Raw genomic sequence first — 22,940 nt, 5'->3', positions numbered from 1 at the left:
GCCCTTGCAGACTCAACCCAATCACCTGGGACCTGCCATGGCTGAACATAATTGTGCCACTGACTGGAAATTAAACCGGCTGTCTATAAAAGGGAAATCCATGACTAGATAACACATCACACATAATTTTGTATCATAGGCCTACAACACATTTATGTCATTTTTTTTTTTAGTCAACACAGTACTGTAAAGAGCATGTACACTGCATGCATCTCCTATTATGGAATCATAACGCTATGATTGAAAATATAGAACAGAAATTGTCTCAAGTAAAGTATCATCATTAGAAGCAACTCCCGCTGTGCAGTGGTGGTCTTGTAGATTATATAAAATTGTTTTCATAATTTAATTGAATATACATATATTTTTCCTATGCATCGAAACGTATGGGACATTATGGCATTTATCTATCTATTGAGTGTGCAGGTGTTATGAAGGATGAGTCTGATTTGCACACATGCATGCATGGGAAGAACATGCAAACTCCACTCAGCAAGGCACTATGATTCCAACCCGGGACCTCTCTACTGTGAGTCAGGCGCGGTAATCACTAGGCCACCATAGTGCACTGACCTAATTTGATTAAAAATCATTGTTATTGTGTTTACGTGATGTTCTAACGATAGTGAACTTGGAGTTTACATTATCTGTAAGATATCATTTCAAACAACAAGGCATATGGAGGGATGGGCAAAAGCTGTATAAATAAAGATGTATTGTGGGCGTGAAAGAGTTTCATTTTTTGAATTGGACTATTTTTAACGCTGGAGTGAATGCCCCCCCTAGTGGTCAGAACTATGCAACACAGCAGTATGTAACCATCCGTACTTTCATCACAGAGGCAACATAAGGGTCACACTTTGTTCTTACGTAACTGTGTGGTCGGGTGAGGCTCTGCAGAAAGTTTCGGAGGTCATACACAAAAACATTCTTGTATGGAAATAGCTAAACCAGCGCGGTATCTTTTTCTGCCGCATGAAAGATAACTTATAACACTCTTGTTTCCGCCTGCAAGTAAAACACAGCGTCCTTACAATAAAAAGGGGGAATCAGGGACATATCAAAAGTTAAACACAATTTGTTCATTTACACGTTTATTTTTCGCCTTGGTTTTCTTTTTTCGTTTGGCTACACAATATTTAGCTTGCGCACACCATTTCCTGCTCTGTGGTTATCTTTTTCTTTTTGCATTTACATCAACTTTATGTGGCACTCTCACAACAACCACAGCTGAGCTGTAACAAAGAGCTGTACATTATAATAATATGAATAATAATACAAATGACATACTATTGTATTCTGACTACTGTTATATTATTGTTATATGAATCCTTGTGCTGTATTATTTGACATTAAATTCCTACATTAGAATTTGAATGCAATAACATCCAATGACCACAACTTGTTCTAGTTTGTTGAGGCAAAAGTATCTAAAGCTTTACTTATATTATTTTGTACTCTTTTGTTGTTTTTAACTTGCATGCATATAATAATGTGTCAACAGGCATGTAGTAGTTGTTGTTGGAACACCACCTAGTTGTTTATGTCTCCTTAATCTTTGAAGTCACTTTTACAGGTGAGAAAATGTGTTCAGTGGCTGGGATATATTCCGTGTTTCGCAGCACTGAGGCCTTGGCGCCGGCGTCACTTGTGTCTGGAGCGGACCTGAAGTAGCGTAGGGGTCTGCTCCATGATGCGTAGCAGCAGGTTGTCGATGTAGTCCTCCAAGTCACGGACCTGGGCCTTGACCTTCTTCAGGTCCGCCTCGCACTTCTCCAGCTGCGCCCGCTGACGCTCGGAGGCCGCCTGCTGCTTGCTCATGTCCATGTCCTGCTGCAGCAGCAAGGAGATGAGCTCCATGTTGGTCAGGTGCTCATATAGCGCTGACCTGTCCTCTGTGGGCTCCTGTTCAAGAGAGGAAGACCTGTCAAAACAATTTTCACCCTGTCGCCCAACACGGACCGCTGATGGGCATAGTTCTACTTTCTTTAGCTGATGTCATGTTTTGCACTTCTTCACAAAGATGGAAAATTTAGAGGGCTGTCGATATGTTTTGAAATGTGAGAGTAAAGCAGAGGAAACAAACAAAGGAGAGCCAGCTCTTGAGTTGGACCTCTTGATGCTCTACCTGTGCATCACATATTTAAGATACAACTGTGTACAAGATGACAGAAATTTCTTTTTTGTGCATTGTTCACAGTTGGTCTTCTACTGAGTGTTGATCTCCGTGCCTAAACGGTCCTCCAAAGCTATATCACAATTTAATGTCCCACGGCATATTGATTGGAGTAAAGTATTAATAAATGCTTGCTGAGGCATTAGTGTGCAGACCTACAGGCTTCCTGTGATTTATTAAGACACTTTAATTACTTTACTGTCTGGGCATCACATCACGCTATAACTCTGGAAATAGCTGCAATTTGTATGGAAATGATAGCGACAGCTAATGTAGTATAATCATACTAAAATATTTTATATCCAAGCCTTGTGTTGGTCCAAGGATTTTTTTTTTTCTGACAGTAAATGGAAACATGCTACTTTGAGTTCCACCTAATAAACAAGAGAGGTTATTTTAGTGTTACAGAGGTTTGATAAAGTTGTGTTTTTGTTGTTGTTGTGAGCTTACCTGAATTTTCAGCGGCTCAACCACCACCTGATGGGCGGAGCGTCCTGGACTTATGGTGGATTTGAGTTTTTCCAGAACTGAACGGCTCTCCTTCTTCTCTGGTTGGGTTAAAGGTTTCACTGGGTGCAGTCTGCAATTGTAAAGAGGTGAGAAGCGTACAGTCGTTTGAACCCTGCAACCATCTCATTTGTCATTTAGTGTAGAAATGAACTGATAGGATTCTTGCTATGACTGGCTCTCGTTTAAAGCCCAGTTGTTTTAGCGGTAGAAACAAGTGTCGGATTTAATCCACAACCAATAGTGTTCAAGGTTTTATATAATAACTTGTGGCCACAGGGGTGTACAATTAAGAAATCCATACAAATACAGTGTGGTGTAGTCATGAAAACTGTGACTTATTTGTTGAAAAAATTCATTCAACAGTAAGAGCTGAATTCACAAAGAATTAAATGCGGCGGCTGATAGCACCTACAATAGCACTTTGTTTGCACCGACACGGGATATTGCGGGAATTACATACAGCGCAAATATGCCCACAAAGTTTGACAGTGCTTTCATTTTAGAGCCATTAACGGCCATATCTCATGGCTCAAAGATTTGTCGACGGGTCATTGGGGTTGCTGGGAAATGGAAATTTGGACATGTCAACAGCATGATCATGTTTACGCATGGACATGCAAAGGTTGCTCGGCGTCACGTTGTTCCTTCACGTATTGGTTGGATGTCGCAGTTCACAATGTTGCCGCTCATGCAAAATGGGGCCCCTCACATTGAATGGAGCCCTATGCACAGTGTGTGATCTGCGTGTAGGGAGGGGCGGCTCTTGCATGGCATGACAATTATTCTCCGTCCTACTGCTTCCATGATCAAACTCCCACATTCAAATTACTGGGGTTACAATTAGAAATTCAGATCTTGTAACCTCATTGGCATATGCAACGTGACACTTGAAAATTTTACATGAAATCAGAATCTCCTTCCTATAGATCAAATGCTGCTGTCAAACTCAAGGCCCGGGGGCCAGATTTGGCCCACCATATCATTTTATGTGGCCTGCGAAAGCAAATCAACTTTGATGATCATTGCTAAAATCTGTACCAAATTTTCAAATTGGGATGTAGGGATAAATAATAACGTTAAGATTTTGCAAGAATTTTCGTTACCCTTTTTACAGTAACTTGAACAATAATTAAACAAACTCTTATGTCTGATTTCAAAATTACCGTTTTTTTCCGTGTATAATACGCAAAATTTAACTAATTTATTGTCCTAAAATCTGGGGTGCGCATTATACATGGGTACAATTTTTTTTAAATTTTTAAAAAAAAATTTTTTTTTTTTTTTTAAGAAAATCATGGTACTGGTACGAGTATTGATTTATGTATTGTTCTCTTCTTGTCATGTTGTGAAAGAATGTGGGTTGAATAAATACCGAAAGAACAATAGTGTGTTTGTACTGTGCTCTGGTCATTTCGTCAAAGAAGGGATAATTTAATACAATCAGCAAATAACAAAATGCGTATTACAGGTAATATTTTATTTCACAACACTTTGCCTTGTTCCTTTCGTCTCTGCTGTTCACTTCAAACACGCTCCATACGAACGCAATGCTCTCGTATCAGACGCTTGCTCGATCACCTGCTCGTTTGCTGTCACAATGTACCCTACACAAATCCGAAACATTTGTTGCGGCTCCGAGTCACGACGAGGGGCAAGTTTTGGTTTCCAAGGGTGTTATTATTCCTCTTCAACGTCTCTCCCATACAGAGCCGCCTTTTTCACATGTCCGCACGTCACTTTCCTCTCTTTTCATCTGATCGCGGTGGTGCCTTTACGGGCAGTCGGAGAAATCAACGCCAACAAAAAAAATACATCCAGCCTAGTTAAGACCATACCAAAGACTATAAAAATGGGACCCATTGCCTCCCTGCGTGTGTGACGATCATTGGGACTTAAAAAAAAAAAAGAAAAAAAAAAAAATTAAAAAAAAAAAAAAAAATTGGGTGCGTATTATACATGGGTACAGGCTTTTTTCCAGCATCAACATGCCATTGTTAGGGTGCGTATTATACATGGGGGCGTATTATACACGGAAAAAAACGGTAGTACTCCATCACTTTGATGTGTATATGTAATAATATTCAATATTTATTTGGTGTCACTGTCATAACGGCCCTCTGAGCCTTAGAGTCTAAGGGAACCTGTAACTACAAAGCGGCCCATGATAAAAATTAGTTTGACACTCCTGCTATAGATGGAACACGTAGTCTGGCCAGTAGGTGCGTAAGCTATCATTTGTATATGTAAATGTAAAAAGTACATTATGAAAAGGAATAATTGAAGATTCAGGTAGCTCCTGAACATTAAGACCTGCATTGTGATTGCAGCCTAAGGGAGTGGAAACATGAGATGATAACATGTATGTGAAGGGCAGTGCACAGCAACCAGCAATCAACTGAACTGAGGACAGCGTCAATGCATCAAACAAGCCAGGCAGGCAAATAAAGGGGAGGGGGAGCAGAAAGAATGACAAATAGCATACATTTTCTGTCTTGAGTGAGTGCCTGCCTACGCGTAGGGAAGGATTGAGTGTATTTCCTAGTGTGAGGACTCTCACCTGCTCTCCTGGCGGGGCAGTTTGCAAGCCGGCCGAGTCTCCTCAATCAAGAGTGAGTGGCATGCATCAAACGGGGGCTGCTCAGTGGTGCTCAAGTTGAGGGTGGAGGGGGAGGAAACCATGTAGGGGGCCACAATCAGAGACCTACTTCCAGCGCTTTGCAGCCCCGTGTTTGAGGGACATGTGAGGGGGCAACAGGCAGGTGAAAGGGGGAGGTTGGCAGATGTATCAGTTAAGGAGGTGAGTGTACAACCCTGCTCACATTCTGAAAAACTTCTTAAATGAGGGGCAACTTTGGCATGAAGGACTTCAAAAGACATCTCAGAGTGGTTTTCAGTCTTAGAATCCCCGATAAGCGGTAAGGAGTCATCGGTGGAAGGCATTGGTGACTTATCCAATGCCAGATTGGAAGATGGAGCTGGTTTACTTGGTTGATAAGATGACGGACCTTCACTGACGATTGAAGAGTGTTGACCAAGATCGATACTGCTCGGACTATCGGTGCTTGAAATTCCTTTCGGTCTAAAACGTGTGCTAACCACCCTTGGGAACAATTCTTTCTCATTATGAAGGTTCTCATCATCATCATAGTCATTTTTTATCTCTTGTAAAGCATCATCATTTCCCTTTTTATTGTCAGTTGGCTCAATCCCGAGATCAGATTGACTGGCTACAAGTTGCTCCTGGGTTTCATCAATGCTATCTTTGTTGGCCTCAAATAAAACGTCCTGGCAAACTGGGGAGACTTTGCACATTTTATTTGATGAACTGGTTTGTTCCAACGATGAGTCTCTTAAGGAATCTTTAAGCGTTTTAGCATTTCTATGAGTAGCCATCTCGTGATAAACCCCGATTTTAGAATCTTTTGACAGCTGTGGACCAATCCTACTTAAAATGCTGAGGCCTTTGTGGTCATCAATTGCGTCTGACTGAGAAGATCCATCAGAATCTATGAAGCTGAAATCAGAATTGCTCACATTCATGTTCAGATCCGGGAGGATTAATGAAAAACTGACATTATTGTCGATGCCTATGGTTTGACTTATTGTCGAAGATTCTGTAGATTCTACCAAAGGGGGAGTCCGACCAGTCTTTAACTCTGACACCGAGACAGGATTATAGGACTTCTTCAAAAGGTCAGCAATATTCTCCTGGTCGAGAACATTCTCAGGTCCAACATGTAAAGTGGGTTGTCTGACATTTCCCTTGCAAACCCTTCCATACAAGTCTTGTTCAAATAACATGCCCCCCCAGAAGTCAGTGATGTCTTCCAAGGGTTCATACTTTTTGAGAGACTCTTCAGACGTTGATCCCGGGGACGGGATGATTCCATGAAGCTGAGAGTTAAGATTAAAGGAAGCCGAGGTCTCGCTGTCTGGTGACACACTTGATCCTGGTCTTTTACACTCTGACTCTCTTCCAAACTGCAGTGAGGCCATTCCAGTCTGGGACAGAAGGTAGGCTTCTTTGTGGACTGCCAGCTCTTGGCCTCTGTGGAGCCAGCCATCAGAGTATATCTCATTCGTCAAATTTCTCCTTGGCGGTAACGGTGGAGGGTGTTCCTGGTGTCTTTGTCGCTCTTGTATATGATATTGGGTATTAATATTTGCTACATGAGGACTGTACCGCTGACTTGATGCTAGGGTACTTTCTAGTTGCATCTGAGCGCCATCTCCATTGGGGGAGTTGAGCCTGTTTGAAGCAAACGCGTCAAATGAGTCTTCCCAGTCCTGTATGCTCACTGACATGGGGCGATCACGATCACTTGAGCGTTTGGAGCTTTGCGGTAAAAACTCAGGAAGCGAAACCTGTCTAGCGACAGGCCTCGGACGCTCCCTCTTAATGGAGGGTTTTTTGCTAGTGCCTCGAGTAGGACTGGTCGTGCCCCGGTCGGAGTGTTGAGAAGTGTGAAACAAGGTTGAGGAGCTAGGTGCAGCTGGAGAGGAACTCTGCAACTCCTCAAAGAAGGGGTTTGAGGGGGAGATGGGGGTGGACGGAGGGGTGATTGGGTGCGTGTGATTCTCGTCAATGGGGAGGGAGTCAGTGGAGGAGGAAGCGCGAGGGGGGATAGGAGGGGATATAGATGTGGTGCTTTCTAGTTTAGGAGAAACTTCCAGCCTGTAGAGGAAAAGAGGGCACAGTGGTCCTCTTAGTTAAGATTCCCAAACATGGCTCTCACACAAACAGTCACCCACATACTGTATTATCTGATATTCCACAACTAAGTGGGACTTGTGGTTTATAAACATAAAACTGGCCAAATGATAAAGTTACTGTAAAGTGAGCCAGGCATGAAATTAAACTGAAAAGAAGCAAAGTAAATTTGCAGAAATAATCAAGCATGAAGATAACATGTACAACAGTTGCCATGTGCTTCAGCTGATATCAACATGGGTGCAGGTGGAAATTATGGTGGTTGAGTGGCATCATCATGTTGAAATGGAAAGACATGAAAACTAACTTAGTACAGTTTTCAAACAATGTACAACTCAAGACAAGCCTTGAGAGAAGAGGCTTCCAACAAATGGCATGATGGCAAACCAGACATCCCAGCTGACTCACCTTGGCTTGTTCTGGGAGTCTGTAGAACTGAACCAGCCTCTGAGCCTCCCTTCCGAGTTGGAGGCGGCCTGGCTCCCATCCGGTTTTGCTGGGACAGAATCACTCCTACCTCCAGAGAATAAGGTCTTTCTCAACTTCCTCCCTTTGTCGGATGAATCAGCAGCGAAGGGGTTTGCCACCTGCTCAGGATGTCCTCCCATCTCTGCCCACCGAGCTTCCTCATCTCCATCCTTTTCCTCTTTCTTCATCTTGTCAAAGGACCAGCGTCGCTCTTCTGCTAAAGTACCTTTGTCCTCGTTTCGCTTGGTGAGGTTCTGAAGGGAACGGGACAATGGGGAGCATTTCTCTAACAAAACCAACTTGGATGACAGGGCTCCGGCGCTCTTTGGGATCGATGGCTCGGAATCGTACACGTGACTGCCATTTATGCATACGGACGACTTGGATTGACTCATGCTCTGCTGGCATTGGACGGACTCCATGGTGGGATTCGTCGGAGGCACAGATGCTGTGATTTTACCAGCTTCATCGCTGAAGGCTCGCTTATGTGTCAGGATATTAGAGGCATGCCGACTGGTGAGCACTATAGAAAGGAGAACAAACGTTGTACAGTAAGGACGATTGTTTTCAGACTTTACGAATTTGAACCATGATGGCTGAGTTTCAAAAAACTACCAGACAAAAAGACAAAACAAACACACCAGTATGACTGCTTTGTGTCAGAAAATGACACCCGTTACCTGTTTTTGTCAGATCTCTGTCTCCATAGCGGGGGTCTGCTCGTGTGACGGTGCTATAGATGGGTGAGCTGGGGAGATCCGAGAGCAGGCCGAGAGCCGGCGGAGGGCTGGTGGTGTCGCTGGCCATGGAGGAGGCGCTGCTCTCAGAGGCCAGCGAAGAGCACGACCTGGTGTCAGATGACTTTCTCAGCTTCCCTTTGAAGAAATCTTTCATGACACTCCTCTTTTCCTCCGTTATTTCCGCATCTCTCCCACGGGGGGCGCACCCGCTTTCGTCACCTGACGGCTGGCCTGGGGTCACGGAGAGGGCGGCGTAGCGGCCCGGCACGATGGCCGAGGACGACTCCACGTCGGGGCGTTTTCTTCCCGTGACACGATCCTTGAGTTTGCCGAAAGCCGAGCGGCGCCCATCCTTGACAGTGAGGTCGAACATGCTGGCCGTCATGTTGTTGCGGGTGAACAGCACTGTCAGCTGCAATTCGCCACGCTCCTTGGCTTTTCGGCCCGCCTTCGAGTGCAGTTTGAACCACCTGGGGTTATCACACAAAGAACACAGTGACACTTCAGCTTTGTCTTTATCATCTCAAACACATTTATGGCATGATATATGTAACATCCTCTACTCTTCTGGGGGGGGGGGGGTTGCTACAAAATGTGTTCAACCGGCTTGTTCTTCTTGACCAAACTCACCCAAGCGTGTCTTTAGGGCTTTTCCCATTTCTCGCACCGGGAACAGACAATTGCATCTTCCAAATCAAGATTGAGGGAGATTTAAAGTGTCAAGTCCAAGACAATAGATTTTTTTGATGAAGTGCATGCCAATAACTATGACCTCTAACGGGACAGCCTAAGAAGAGTATTTAATAGTTGCCTGTTTATATTATTCCAGTTGTAAAGAATATAAAGCAAGTCTGAGCGTTAAGATTTTTGTTGGTTCAACCTTGTCGAATCTAAACATGATGATGCAGCAGTTAGCTCCTGTTGGAGCAAATAATTGAATGTCCTGTATCATTTTATGAGATTATAAATGATATTATTTGTGCACGCCTTGAATTATATATTACAAAGCGTACAAAATTCTTAGGTCACCATTCATTCACCATTCAGTTGTTTCATTACAGCTATATATTATATTGGAATGCTGCTGAGTAAATAACGGCCGTCCATCAAGGCCGATGGTTGTCCATCAAGAAGCCTGCTTCCTGTTTCGTGGAGAACGATGGACAGATGGCAGCAATTATGGGATTCTACCGACAGTGGAAAGTTTTATTGAAACCAGTAAATGAATATATCCTCACATTTACCAAGATTCTGTTCCAATCCAGTGGATTCTTTAGAAAGTGTCTGTATTTTTTCTGTTAACCCTGAGAGCTGCCCTATTTCTGCTTTAACTATGTTAAAATCAGCAGGTTTGCGCAGCAATCAAATTACAGCTCTCAAGTTCACTCCAAAGTAAGGGAGATTTGGGTTCACCAGCAAATCTTTGAAGTGCAAGAACTTTTGTTGTAGTCTTTTTGGTACACTCATAAGATTTTTAATGATCCACAGAAAATGGCAGCTGTTAAAAAAGTTATTAAAAACAATCGAACTTGTGGAGGGCCAATACACACAGTGCCATATTATCTCCATTGTTGTTTTACATTTTGCACTGAACGTTTCTTATATTTCTGTGAAGCACAGCACATGGTATTACTATAGTATATCACCAGAGCAAAATGAACAACAAAAAGATTGATTTCCTTTTGGAAATGCCTCCCGTATATTACATAATCTGTCAATATCGCCGGAGGGCTTGTGCTCAGAATGCGAACACTGACTTTGCCAAACAAAAACTTTACAAGCCTCGCAGCTTAATCCGACATCTGATGCGAGACTGTGCGCGCTTTAAAACTTAGATGACATTGGTCTTCCTGCCTCTTAAATCCTTGGAGTCCACAAAAAACATGTTTTTCTGAAGCGCAGGAATTCTGAGTAGATGTTCCACGTCTGTGGACACTAGTGAAGGGCGGGCGGAGGAGCCACAATTGAAGCCAGATGTGCTGCGATGGTGGACTGGAAATGTTTCAAACCAGTGTTGTTACGTCACCTGTCCCAAAACACACTCGTTTTTCAAAGATGGAGATTTCGTCAATGATTCAAAGTCTGACTGTTGACAATTTGTTCATCTTAGAAGTTTTGACGTCACATAATTGGACAAGATATTTGAATGTAATGGTCCAGGCTTGGGTGGCTGGGATGTGAAAATGTCGTGTCATGTAATGTTACAGTCTGCCCTGTTCTGAACCGCAGTTGAAGAGGCCATGAGGAATTTGATCCGAATGTGTTAGACTTCACTCTTTGCTCCAACACCATCGTCATCAAGATCAGAACACACAAAAAAAAAAAATCTTCGCAATCACCTTCGACGTACTTGCACTCATCCAACTCTGGGGTGTTATAACATTTTGCTCATCTTATTCAATAGAATTGCAAACAGATGATGCAGTTAAGTTGAACACTACTGCAATGATTAACAGGCGTATTGTGGATTGCGCAACTGGTCATAGGGGTATAGAATGCTGTCAACAGTAGTAACAGTACTACTATTGCTTTAAATAGATGTACTAAAATTTGAAATCATCATCGTATACAAACAAACAGGGAACAACGTTAAGATGGTGCTTATGGGATGGCTATAAAGGGTTCAAGTTAAGGGCAATCCACTAAATGGTCTGTCCTCGATGCCATTGTTCTGAAGTTTATGACCTGCAGTGTCAGAAAGAGGTGCAATAAGTGTCCGATTCTGTCCGTACGATCTACAGAAAGGTAAAAAAGACTAATTACCGGACTAAAAGGTGATCATTGCACCCTTTTCCAAGGGCCACAATTCATGGATATTACAGAGCAGCAAAAGTCAAGTGTCAAGGGTACAAAAAATAGAAGCTTTGTCAGAGCCACCCATGTGTCAAGTTAGTGTAACCCTTTAGGGTTAATGGTCTTTCTTTGTGGAGAGTTTAAAGTATCCCATTGGACGACATTGGACAAACAGAGGGGGACAGTAACTCAGTCTGTAAAGAACTGGCTCTAAACAGGATGGTTAAAGAGGAAGTCTACCCCAAATTCATCTTTCCAATAATATGTTGTAGGTGTCCCCACTAGTCTAAACACAGCATTCTGATTCATATTGCGTTGGTGGAATATGAGTTAAACAACAAAATGCACCCGTTTTTATACACATCAGTGGCGGCCATTTTGCCAGTTGCTGTCGACTGAAAATGACATCACCGGTGCATGTCTCTGGTCATAACCAATTACCGCTCACCAGTTTTCTGAAGCTGAGCCTTGATTGGTTGTGACCTGAGCCCTGAACAACAGTGATGTCATTTTCAGTCGACAGCAAGTGGCAAAATAGCCGCCCCCTAAAATGGATTAAAAAGAGGTGGATTTTGTCTGCTTAATTCATATTCCACAAACAAAACATTAATCAGAACACTGTGTTTCGATTTGTTAGGCAGCACAGAAGAAAATACAAAGAAAATATGGGCATTTACTTCCTCTTCCACTACAAAGACAAGAACCTGATACAGGACATAATATGGAAATTGGGGATAGCAATAGCTAGGAAATGAGCTAATTTGTTTGTGAGCAGTTCTGATGGATTCTTGAGCAAGGCACAAGTCAAGTGAGGTTGCCGAGGGCCTACACCCCTTCGGCACAATCCTGCAAATTAACAAAAAATGTTACACTCATATCAAAGGTAAGCGTGTTTTTTTTAGAATGCGGGAAGAAGCCAGAGTAACAGAAAAAAAAAAACGCAAGCATGGAGAAAAAAAATGCTTTTTCCATACGTTCAAATTGAGGTTTGTGAGACGTGCCAACCACTTCTGCACATTTTGTTAAACGCTGTAAAATATCAGAATATATATATTCTTGAAGCTGTGATACATGAACTCCCTCTTGTGGTATGCGAAATAATTACTGACTAATGGCTCAATAGGGATGTTTGATATCACCTTTTTTTTTTTCAGACAATACCAGCATGAGTATTCATACTTTTTGAACACGCAAAAAACTGATACGTCTAGTACTTTTTGATATCGTATAAAAATTCTTTCAACACACATTTGTACACAAAGTATTGGTGGCTGGTATCGGTCGCCTTGATGAATACCTGATACCATACAATAAAGTCAGAATCTGATGCCGGTTATTGATACTTGTCTGTTCCTATTTCTACCTTTTTATATCATTGCTATTGTGAGAACTCACACGATAAGCGCCTTCACAGCCTCATCCATGATTTAGGGCTCTCAGTAATACAAATATTGGTGACCCATCATGGTGTTCTGCCAAATAGCGCATTGTGAGAGGAAATCTATAAGTGAGCAACATCTTCATCATGCTGTCTTTTGGCACCACGTGACACTGCGTTGAAACACTTACTGGTCTCTCGGGCACGCGCCTTCACGGAACATGCGACCCAGCGGGATGATCGTCTGACCCAGGAACACGTCAAGTCCAATCAGGACTCTGTGCATGACTGTGATCACCAGGTCGGCGCTGCCGGGCGGATAGGCCCCGCCACCTCCTCCCTCCTCATCCTCCTCCTCCAGGATGCCCGGGAGGAGCTCGAAGCAGCACTCCTCGGACCACACGGGCACCTCGGCTTTGTCCACCAGGCCCGTGGTGTACTTGTCCTTGCCCACCTGGACCACCGCGTACAGGTAGCGGCTGCCATGTTTGCTCTTGGTCCGCAGTCCCCTGCCGCGGAGCACGGTGACATTGACGTGTGTGGGCACCCACCGCTGCTCGTCGTCCAGATCGATGAAGGACATCATCTTGGACCGCTGCTTTCGGGTGTCACTTGTCAGGCTGCGAGGGTGCACAATAGGTCCATCCTGGAAGGCAACCAGCAGGCCCGGCGAACGCACGGCGCTGGGGAAACAAACGGCGCAGATCTGTTAAAGCTGCAGAATTAGCCACCCGTGCACCTCCACTGAAATAAAATGGCACTGTACTGTACCGGAATGTCAACACATGCTGAAGTTGTTCTGGGCGGAACCATCACAGTCACATGATCATCATTGAAGAAAGGGAGGGAGGGGGGGGGGGACATATCTGTGAAGACCACGTGCGATCAATGTGCAGCACCATCATCGCATCGCATGATGACGATGCAACATCAACGTGCCATAAAAGAGAGAAACCATTTAGGCGATGATTTCATGCACGTGGAACCTGATGGAACTTGATGAAAAGGCTGATCATTATCGTATAACACCGCCGCATATTTTATAATGGGCTTTAACTCACACATTCGTCATCTGTGTATTTCTGACGTCCTCTAGTGGACAAATGGACAAAAACAGCACTCACTTGCATGTGTACAGAGCAGTGCAGGGTTGTCAATTTGCCACTCTATATTATCATAGAGGCTGCCGAGTTGTGGACATACATTTTATTTACTTTTTTTGTTTGTTTTTAACTGTACACTACATTCTATATATCAGTTGTCATTTATTTTTTTCTTTGCATCTGCATCATTTTCTTGATGACATTTCACCATTTGACCTTATAATGCACTTTCAGCTTTCCAAACTTATGTTACCTTTCCTAAGCTTTTAAATTCATGTATGCACGCCCACCCGCCCCATTTTGCTGTTCTCTACAAGCTGAACGGCAGAATTAAGTTATTGATCAATGAACGGATCAATCAATACATAGGATGTGCACTCTTTTGCCCTTCTGTGACTCTTTCAGCCTTCTTGTGAGTTGTGTATTAATACCAAACTGATAGTACTGCAGATAAAATTACACCGGAATATCAATGCTGATATAGCAAGCTAGATGTAAATTTAAATACAAATAAATAAGGAAACATAGCTACAGTACAAAAAATGAATGGTTAGAATAGAATGTGGCCTACTTAACAGTATATAGCTAGAGTGATATACTTTGTACATATAATCATTGCAATGATTATGTTGACAGTCACATTAATACGAATATATGAAATGTAGAATGAAAATGCAAGGAAAAAGACATCAATGCATGCAAGTCTGAGTGCTTGCCTGAGAGCTAGCCAGCTAGGGCAATTACTGTTAGCGAGGTCAATTCAAAGATGATTCATAAGTTTTGATGTTTATTATTAATAATAAACCAGAAACGGAAACTATAAGATTTGTAAAAATCAAATCAATGTTTCATTTCACAGTGTTTTGAAAACGCCACCAAAAGAATAAAAGCGATACAGTTAAATGTTGACATTCAGAACACAAGGACGTAATGCAACGTTTTTAAGGTTCCTGTGGCATTTTTCTATGTGGCTTAAAAAACACTTGTACTTTATATCACAGTACAGCTTTAAACAGCAATTATCCAGGTACATACAAACACACTAGATTTCAACTTCCCAATGAAATACACAATGCCATACAGTTAGCGTGAATAAAAGACCGAGGGAATACTGCAGATGAAGAGATGGCTTGCGCTTTTGTTGGGGCAGTCAAACATTGTCATTGGGACATTAAGCTGTAACATTGTGGATGTTAAATTTAAGGCATTCTTTTATGGCTGCACCCTACAAGCATAAGAATAACAAAAAACTTAGAACAAACTTTCATTTACGCTTTACATTTCCACCCACAATGCAGTGCTTTGACAGGGATGATTGACTGACTCAGTATTCAATTTTAAGACTGATGTGTGCTGTGCAACATGTCACAAAACAGAGCTCCAAAGTCACATTTACTCTTCCCGGCAGCCATGGCAGCCCCGTTTCAGGTTTCGATGATAAAACAGGATGACGGTGAGACAACGAGGAGTGAAACTGTGACGGGTCGTGATTGCCTAGGATGCCTGTACAGATTTTTAAACTGACAAAACAAATATATCAATCACTGTGCAAATGAAAAAGCTAGCCAGCCAAAGTAAAACAGGGACCTAAGTACACAATACATGTCAAAACTCAGAGGCCACCTGTATCGTGGTTTTAATAAATAATACTGTATATACTGTCCCTCATCTAAAGTTGTGTCCGGGAATCTAAACCTTTTTCTGTCCTGGCGTGACCATTAATGCTCCCTGGGCGAGACCACTACATGTTTAATTTTACTACAGTCTGACACGACGCATGTGGTCTAAGAGGCTCCATCTCACATTATAAATACTGTTATGGGGTGAAACAGGAGCTGATGAGGATGAACAACATCAGCATCGTCCTGTAAAAACAGGACATGTGAATATTGCTTGAATGAAGCAAAATACAAAACTGCAGGCTTTGAAATGGGGCACACAAAAAGAGGGTTACAAATAAAGGTGCTTCATCAAAGTCATGAAGGAAAACACTTCATTTGGCCAATAACCCCACCAAAAATTCGAGTTTGGGTCATGATCAGTTTTGTTAATGTCCCACTTTCTAAAATGCTGAACAAAAAACAATGAAAAGGAAGACTGAAATCAGATGCAAAACCCCTTTAAGTCTAACCTGCATTCAGCTAGTGTTGGAATACATAATGAGTTGAATAGCAGCTACGTAATACTTGTCAGAAGAAGAAGCATCTTGTCAGAATCTCATGTGGAATATTGTCACTGCGTAAGGCAACCGACAATTCATGAGCAATACACAGCCTTGGAAAACTTGATCTGTCCCTCTTTGTATGCACAAATACGATGTCAGAGAAACTGTTGTAAAAAAAATCGACATCTGCTCTTATTTTGTATTAGGAAAGATTATTTTTGATCGTCACATTTTTCATGAATTTAGTTTGGCCCTTTAAGGACTTGGTCCCTGATAGGAAAAGGGTTCCCCATCCCTGTTACAAAGTGACAGGAAAAGGTCAGTGATTTGGATTATGTTGGTGTACAGCGACACTCGGTGAGGCTCCTTCAGTCCAACTGGCCATTGTGACAGCCTTTCAAATAGAGCTCGTCCTGAGACAAGTGTCCGTCAAAGCCGTCCAGGTAGAGGACACCGCCGGCACCTCCTCCGCCCCCCAGGAAGGTGCCCACGGCGCGGCCCTGTCGAGCGTGGCCTACGGCGTCGCTGAAAACCTTATTGATCTGTTCCTCGGAGGGCATCCACCAATCTGGGTTGGAGCCACAGTGCATTCGGATGAACTCTGACGGAGACATTTGAAGAAGAATGTTAAGCATGGCATCTATGACCAGGCACACTTTGACAATCCTGCACATTCATTACATGCGGCAAAGCTTTAACTTGTGTTTCTTTCGCCATCATTCCAGCTGGTTAGTACCTCTTAGGCAGCTGACTTTAACGGGATTGAGCGGTCGTCTCTCTTGGCCCGGTTCCCTCAAGTGGACTGAGCGCTTCCGTTTGCCCAGGCCGCACGAAAACTTGAGCTCGTCGGTGGTGAAGACGAAGCGGATCAGGTAGCGCAGCAGCCGCCGGCCGTCTTTCTTGGACGAATTGACCGCCTCGTCCCACTGCTTATTGGTGATGAAGAGAGGGTAGCTCTCCAGCAGTTGCTTGCTTCCCTGGATTGAGGAGAATCTATCCTAAAATTTTGAGATTTGGCAATGTTTCAGGTAATGTTCCAGGAACAGCTCTCTCTGACCATCAGCTAGAGTTTAATTCTGGGTTGAGTTACTTGGCCATAATCTGATGAAATAATCATACTCATTTGAGACTAACCCATCCTTGATGGCAGTATTAGCTGACATGAAATCTCAAATGATTACATCGTTGCTGGCTAAGGAATTTACAGTCCCCTTAAAGTGTTGGAACAGTGAGGCCATTTTCCTTATTCATGCAGTGGATGACAAATTGTTTAAGATTAATGGGAGAGAAGATGCCAACATTTCAGTTTTTATTCTGCGGTACATAGCTAGATCTGAGGCACAATTTAAGACGATTGTGTAACTTCTTTGAAAAAGGCAATTACCGAGAAGAAGCATAGAAAAATTTGAACATTGTGAACATCCATTGTGTGTGTGCGTGCGTGCGTGCATGTGTGTCAAGGCTTCAAACTAGGGTTAGGATTTCAAACTAAGATTTCAAACTAGGGCTAGGGTTTCAAACTGGGGTTTAAAACAAGGGTTAAGGTTTCAAACTAGGGTTTCAAACGAGGGTTAAGGTTTCAAACTAGGGTTTCAAACGAGGGTTAGGGTTTCAAACTAGCATTTTAAACTAGGTCTAGGGTTTCAAACTAGTGTTTTAAGCTAGGGTTTCAAACTAGGGTTAGGGTTTAAAATAAGGGTTAAGATTTCAAACTGGGGTTTCAAACTAGGTTTAGGGTTTCAAACTAGGGTTAGGGTTTAAAACTAAGGTTTAAAACTAGAGTCAGTGTTTCAAACTAGGGTTAGGATTTCAAACTAGCATTTCAAACTAGGGTTAGGGTTTCAAACTAGGGTCAGGGTTTCAAACTAGGGTTAGGGTTTCAAACTAGGGTTTCAAATTAGGGTTAGGGTTTCAAATTTGGTTTAAAACAAGGGTCAGGATTTCAAATAAGGTTAGGGTTTCAAAGAAAGGTTTCAAAGTAGGGTTTAAGCTAAAGTATAGTTGTCATTTAATTTGAGAATCGATTACTTGTCGATTTTGACAGCTCTATGTAACAATAGCATACAGTGCCTTGAAAGGGGAACACCCACTTCCTCTACTCAAGAGTAAACAAGAAAACCCACCAAGCACCTTTAGCTGCAGATTTTCAAAACACCTTCAAATTTCAGGAATTCAAATTCTTTGTGAATACAAGATACCTTTCGTGATTTTCTGCCTGACAACCGATCATGTGGAGTCTGGCCTAAGTGATATATTAAAACACCAGCGTTTTTTCCCAGTATGAATAAAACATATGGTATATAAAAAACACCGACCTCAAAGACTGACTGCTGTTCTTCTTCCTACAAAGACAGAAGAGGCAATTTTCATTTCAACACACACTACGATTGAAACATGCAGGCGCACTCAGACTACAACTGAGCGTTCATTTGAACCTCACCTCGGTGAGCGTCTCCTCTGGAATCGGCAGCACCATTTGGTTGTGGAACTCAACGACATTCTTGAAGTAGTCGAGAACATTTTGACAAGGAACTGCAGATGTGACGGTCAATGAGAACACAAACAATGCACACATTGACTTGTCATAAAAATTGCCCAACAAATCTTCATCAAATCTAATTCAAATCGGTTGTGATCTTATGTGTGTATTCCTCTTGAATTAAAAACTCTTCCCATCCATTTGATATGTTTGTAAATGTTGTAGATTTGTTTTTATTTGATGTCGTGATTTAACACAGGCATGGGCCGATATTAGAGTATGACGATATATTCATGACAAAAGGTACAGTAAATATCACAGTATAAAGGCATTAAAAATCACAGCTCTAAGATGACCTTCTTTTTATTATTATTTGGGTTTGTAAAAACAGCATTTTTGTTTCTATTGACCACAATTTATTTTATTTTAAAATGAAATCGAATATTTCGTACAGAAGGAACGTGTATCTTTTATTAAGCCGAAATAAATAAATAAATAAATAAATACATAAATGTAACATTCCTTTTTTTTTGTTTAAATTCATAACCGTTCGCAGTTAAGAACTGGTAACTGTCTTTTGTGAACGCACCTGGGACACTTTCCAGCTTGTTGCGGAGCTCCTCGTTCTCCTGCTGCAGTGACAGCACTTCCTGCTCCAGCTCCAGGCAACGCGGGCAACAGTTTTCCTCCTCATCCTCCTCTTCCGGCAGCGTGGACGAAGGGTGGCCGTACGAGTCGGACGGCGTCGGCGAGCCCCAGCCCACCAGTGTGCGTCTCGGGGGCGAGACTTCGTAACCGAGCTCCGCAGAGTGGCACCGCTCCTCGTCCAAGCCCGCAACCACACGAGGTTCTTGCTGCTGCCCGGAGAGCAGATAGCTGTGCAGTGAGTCCGTGAAAATGCGCAGAACTGCGGAGGTCTGTTGTTGGATCAAGTGACTTTGCTGAGCTTCCTCTTCTGGCTCTGTGGATGATGATGAGGAGTTCTCCTCGGGCTTGGCGCAATGACTGGTGCTGCAACTCTCCTCCGTCTTGATGCTGGACTGGAGGGACGGCGAGGGTTCTAGCAGCCGCCCGTTATTGAGGAGGCTGAGGACTCGACTGCACTCCTTGGCGAAGGCGTCCAAGATGAGTCGGTTCTCTGGACAATGAAGAAAAAAAACACAAAAGACTTCAATTTAACCTGGTGCCAAACTTGAGCAGGCCACCAAATAGTAACTCCTCCACAACTTGGTCATCCCAAATTGTCAAACGCAAAAATCAGGATATGCTGGCATTGTGAAGAAAATGAAGCCCAAGGTGACACATATGGGCATGGGTTCGCCACTTTAGCTTTACTTTTTCTTTTGCTGTTACAACGCGGCTACTACATATACAGTATGGAGCGCTACGCTATGATCTCCCTCCTTTCGCTGAGAAGGCTCTCCCCAATGGTGTCCTTGAATTGACGCCGCCACCAATGCAACATCTCCGGCCTGCCTACGTTTGGCGAGTAGACTCAGCCGCAATGTTGTTCTCCAATTCAACTGGCTCTTACACGAGGCCTGTTTCCTGCCAGATGCATGACCTACTTTTAACAGGGTCTGACTATCTTCAACTAGAGTTTAAAGCAAGGCTTGTATTATAACGGGATCGAAAAGGTGAGGGTATTAAACCTTAATGAGGACACTCACAAAGTTCTTACTCCTGACAGATACGTGAGATTCTCTGCAGTTAAGTACTTTAAAGATGATTGGCTCACCATCCCTCATGTTTCTTTTATTTGACATTATGACTACAAACAACACTATTCATAGAAACCTGGGCTTGTTAATATTCTAAATTCACGCGCCAATGTTCAAAACGCACCCAGCCTTTGCAACGATAACAATGCTAACGTTTTGACCGACACTGTCAGAGGAATTCACTTAGCAGCCTTTATAAATGTGCTTCTAAAACGGATTGTGGAACATAAATAGTAACAATATCCCAGCCTTTTAGTCCAGGCACGTCGCTGATATACACACGCAATCGCTCAGATGTGTCTATCAGCCTGGCACAGATGTGTCACAGTTATTAATATACGCCGTGTCTGTGTGGAGCAGTAGAGATGTGGCTGATATCATCCATTTGCTACTCCCTCCCGCCTACTTTTGAGGCACACGTCGAGTTTAGTAGCCTCCTGAAACGTCATTAAAAGCAACACGCTCGGCCGTGGAGAATTTATGAGGCCCATTTGTTTTAATAGCAATACTTGGAGAAGGCCATTTTTATATGCATGCACTGGGCGCTATTGTGGGCTTCTTTTCATCAACTTGATTTCCTGTCATCAAGGGAACATTAAGCGCATCATCAGTGAACAAATGGGTCACGTGGTCACTTGCATTTTCAAATGAAAAAGACCATTGCCCCAAAACGTTTACAAATGCTCGCAAACTGTTTTGCAAACACTTGCTACACTGTTTGCGAAACAATGAATTTGCATGTTCAAAATGTATTTGCGACAACAAAAACGGTTTGCCTTAAGTATAACTTAAAATGCTCATTCGGCTATTTCTGTCCACACACTGGCTGGCTGGCTATTTTTGCCCCCCTTGCTCTTCCACCTTTTCTGTGAGATGTCCACGCACTCACAGCCAACAACGAGGCACTCCGAAGCGACCATGTCAGTGATTTGCTTCACAAAATGAGTACCGAGTACCAATTTACAAAACAAAAACTTGTGATTTTTATGTCCGTAATTCCTTATTAGAATAAAAAAAAAAATTTCTTCCTTCATTCAATCATGTGTGACGTGGCAAATTGGTTGTATGCAGATTTGGTATTCCACCAAATGCTCCAACAAAGCAACAATATAGTAGCAGCGATCTGCCAAATGTGATAGAGATTAAAACGTGATTAGATGGTGAGATGTCTCCTGTTTAATTTCATGGCTGTGAGGATTAGGTTGATTGCTTTCATCTCTGGGTTGGACGCACCCTCCTATCCTTCTTGGGCACAGACACCTCCCTTCTCTGTGAGCAGCAGCCTGAGCTGGAACAATGTCTTTAAACGGGAGATTGTGAAGGCTACTCACATGCACACAGAATGCATGTGCACACGATTTAGTCCAGTGTTATTTTGCACAGTGGTGATTCAATAGTGGCTGCTCTCATTACAACTGAACATCAATCACAGCTAACAAGAAATGAAACAAAGCATGATGCTAGAGGGTATCAAACAAGAGATAGTGCTCTTCTCATTCATTGGAGTTGGTGAGGACCACAAGTGTCAAAATAGTATTGAAATGCAATATAAATGTAATATTGTAAAAGGTTACGAACACGCTAAAACAGCCTGAACTTAAAGTTGTAAACCCACCTGAAGTGATCCCAAACGTGCAGTCTGGAGAGTCTTGCTTGAGTCGTCCAGCGGAGAGTGCGGACTCTGCTCTGCCGAGGATGGCGCGCCGCTGCTGGGTACCGAGAGCGACGCCGCCCGCTGCGTCTACGGAGGTAGATGTCGGGACCCCGCAGCTGGGCCTGCCCTCACCGGGGAATCTCTGGTGGTGGTTTGGTTGATACTGCGTCGGGAAAGGCAAATGCTGGCCGGGGTGGAACGTGAACTGTCGAGCGTCAGTGAACAGAGAAGGCTCGATCGAAGCGGAGCGGTCGAGGCGCGACTTGCAGCGGAGGCTCCTGGCGGGGCCACCGCGTCTCATCTTGGCATCGGAGGGGCCTTCATCGGCGGGCTGCATCTCATCCTCCATCCCTGCCTTCCAGCCAGGTGGGTCCAGGTAAGGAGCGGCGCTTGCGATGACTCGTTCGTCACTGTCTGTCAGGCTCGGTTATCGGTGGAGCGAGGGAGGGCGTGTGGTAAAGGCTCGAATAATTACTGACATGCAGCTTCTCCAATCCCCAGGCGGGAGGTCGATGTCTGGTCCGGAAGGGAAGGCAAAGTGGGTGGAGGTTGGATGGGGGGGATCTGGTAGCGAGGGGAAGACAGGCGGGACTTGCTTTCTTTGTAAATATACTACATAATCTACAATCGGGCTAAATTAATCTCTGCAGAATTTTGGTCACAGTTCTTTAATTACATTGTGCACATGACTAAATTAATGGAAAAATAATTTGAAGCTCACATCTGCGTCCCCATTTTAGCTGGATCTTCCATCCAGCTACGAGCAAAGTTAGTAAACACCACAGAGGGGCGCCATAGTCAAAGTCAAGACGCACACAAATGAAATAAAAATAAAATGAAATTCTGGATTTTTTTCACTCGCGAGCCGCGCGCATCAAATGGATTGCTAAAACTAACGTGCGCGCTGTCGGGAAAATGACGTCACAGCCGATCAACAACATGGAGCCTGGGCCGGGTGCCCTTTTGAAAACACCTTAGAACAAGATGACTCTTGTTTTTCAACCCAGACTTTAACTAATGGCGTCATTATATCACAATTTCAA

The 22,940-nt window shown here is 43.3% G+C and overlaps 2 protein-coding genes across 5 annotated transcripts; both read right to left on the bottom strand.

Moving 5' to 3' along the window:
• Nucleotides 1–1,077: 1,077 nt before the first annotated feature.
• Nucleotides 1,078–13,596, bottom strand: LOC119129038. Of its 3 annotated transcripts, none has more exons than XM_037262028.1 (7): nucleotides 13,548–13,596; nucleotides 12,968–13,459; nucleotides 8,546–9,075; nucleotides 7,806–8,388; nucleotides 5,244–7,361; nucleotides 2,627–2,756; nucleotides 1,078–1,905 (listed from the first exon to the last, which is right to left on the bottom strand). In XM_037262028.1, exons 2-7 carry the CDS (start codon nucleotides 13,360–13,362, stop codon nucleotides 1,645–1,647), a joined length of 4,017 nt encoding a protein of 1,338 aa, XP_037117923.1. In that variant the 5' UTR covers nucleotides 13,363–13,459; nucleotides 13,548–13,596; the 3' UTR covers nucleotides 1,078–1,644. The 3 variants fall into 3 exon arrangements, with proteins under 3 accessions (XP_037117923.1, XP_037117924.1, XP_037117922.1); XM_037262029.1 differs by having other exon boundaries at nucleotides 8,546–8,740; nucleotides 8,825–9,075; nucleotides 12,968–13,570; XM_037262027.1 differs by having other exon boundaries at nucleotides 12,968–13,570.
• A 1,042-nt stretch (nucleotides 13,597–14,638) lies between these two features.
• LOC119129039 (BEN domain-containing protein 4) lies at nucleotides 14,639–22,427 on the bottom strand. Of its 2 annotated transcripts, none has more exons than XM_037262030.1 (6): nucleotides 21,859–22,427; nucleotides 19,112–19,660; nucleotides 18,484–18,575; nucleotides 18,359–18,385; nucleotides 16,780–17,041; nucleotides 14,639–16,644 (listed from the first exon to the last, which is right to left on the bottom strand). In XM_037262030.1, exons 1-6 carry the CDS (start codon nucleotides 22,244–22,246, stop codon nucleotides 16,412–16,414), a joined length of 1,551 nt encoding a protein of 516 aa, XP_037117925.1. In that variant the 5' UTR covers nucleotides 22,247–22,427; the 3' UTR covers nucleotides 14,639–16,411. The 2 variants fall into 2 exon arrangements, with proteins under 2 accessions (XP_037117925.1, XP_037117926.1); XM_037262031.1 differs by having other exon boundaries at nucleotides 16,780–17,020.
• Nucleotides 22,428–22,940: the final 513 nt, after the last annotated feature.

The sequence above is a fragment of the Syngnathus acus genome, chromosome 10, assembly GCF_901709675.1.
Source record: "Syngnathus acus chromosome 10, fSynAcu1.2, whole genome shotgun sequence".
NCBI classification, from domain to species: Eukaryota; Metazoa; Chordata; class Actinopteri; order Syngnathiformes; family Syngnathidae; genus Syngnathus; species Syngnathus acus.
Note: the sequence above shows the minus strand (reverse complement) of the source record. Positions and strands in the feature narration are given on the sequence as shown.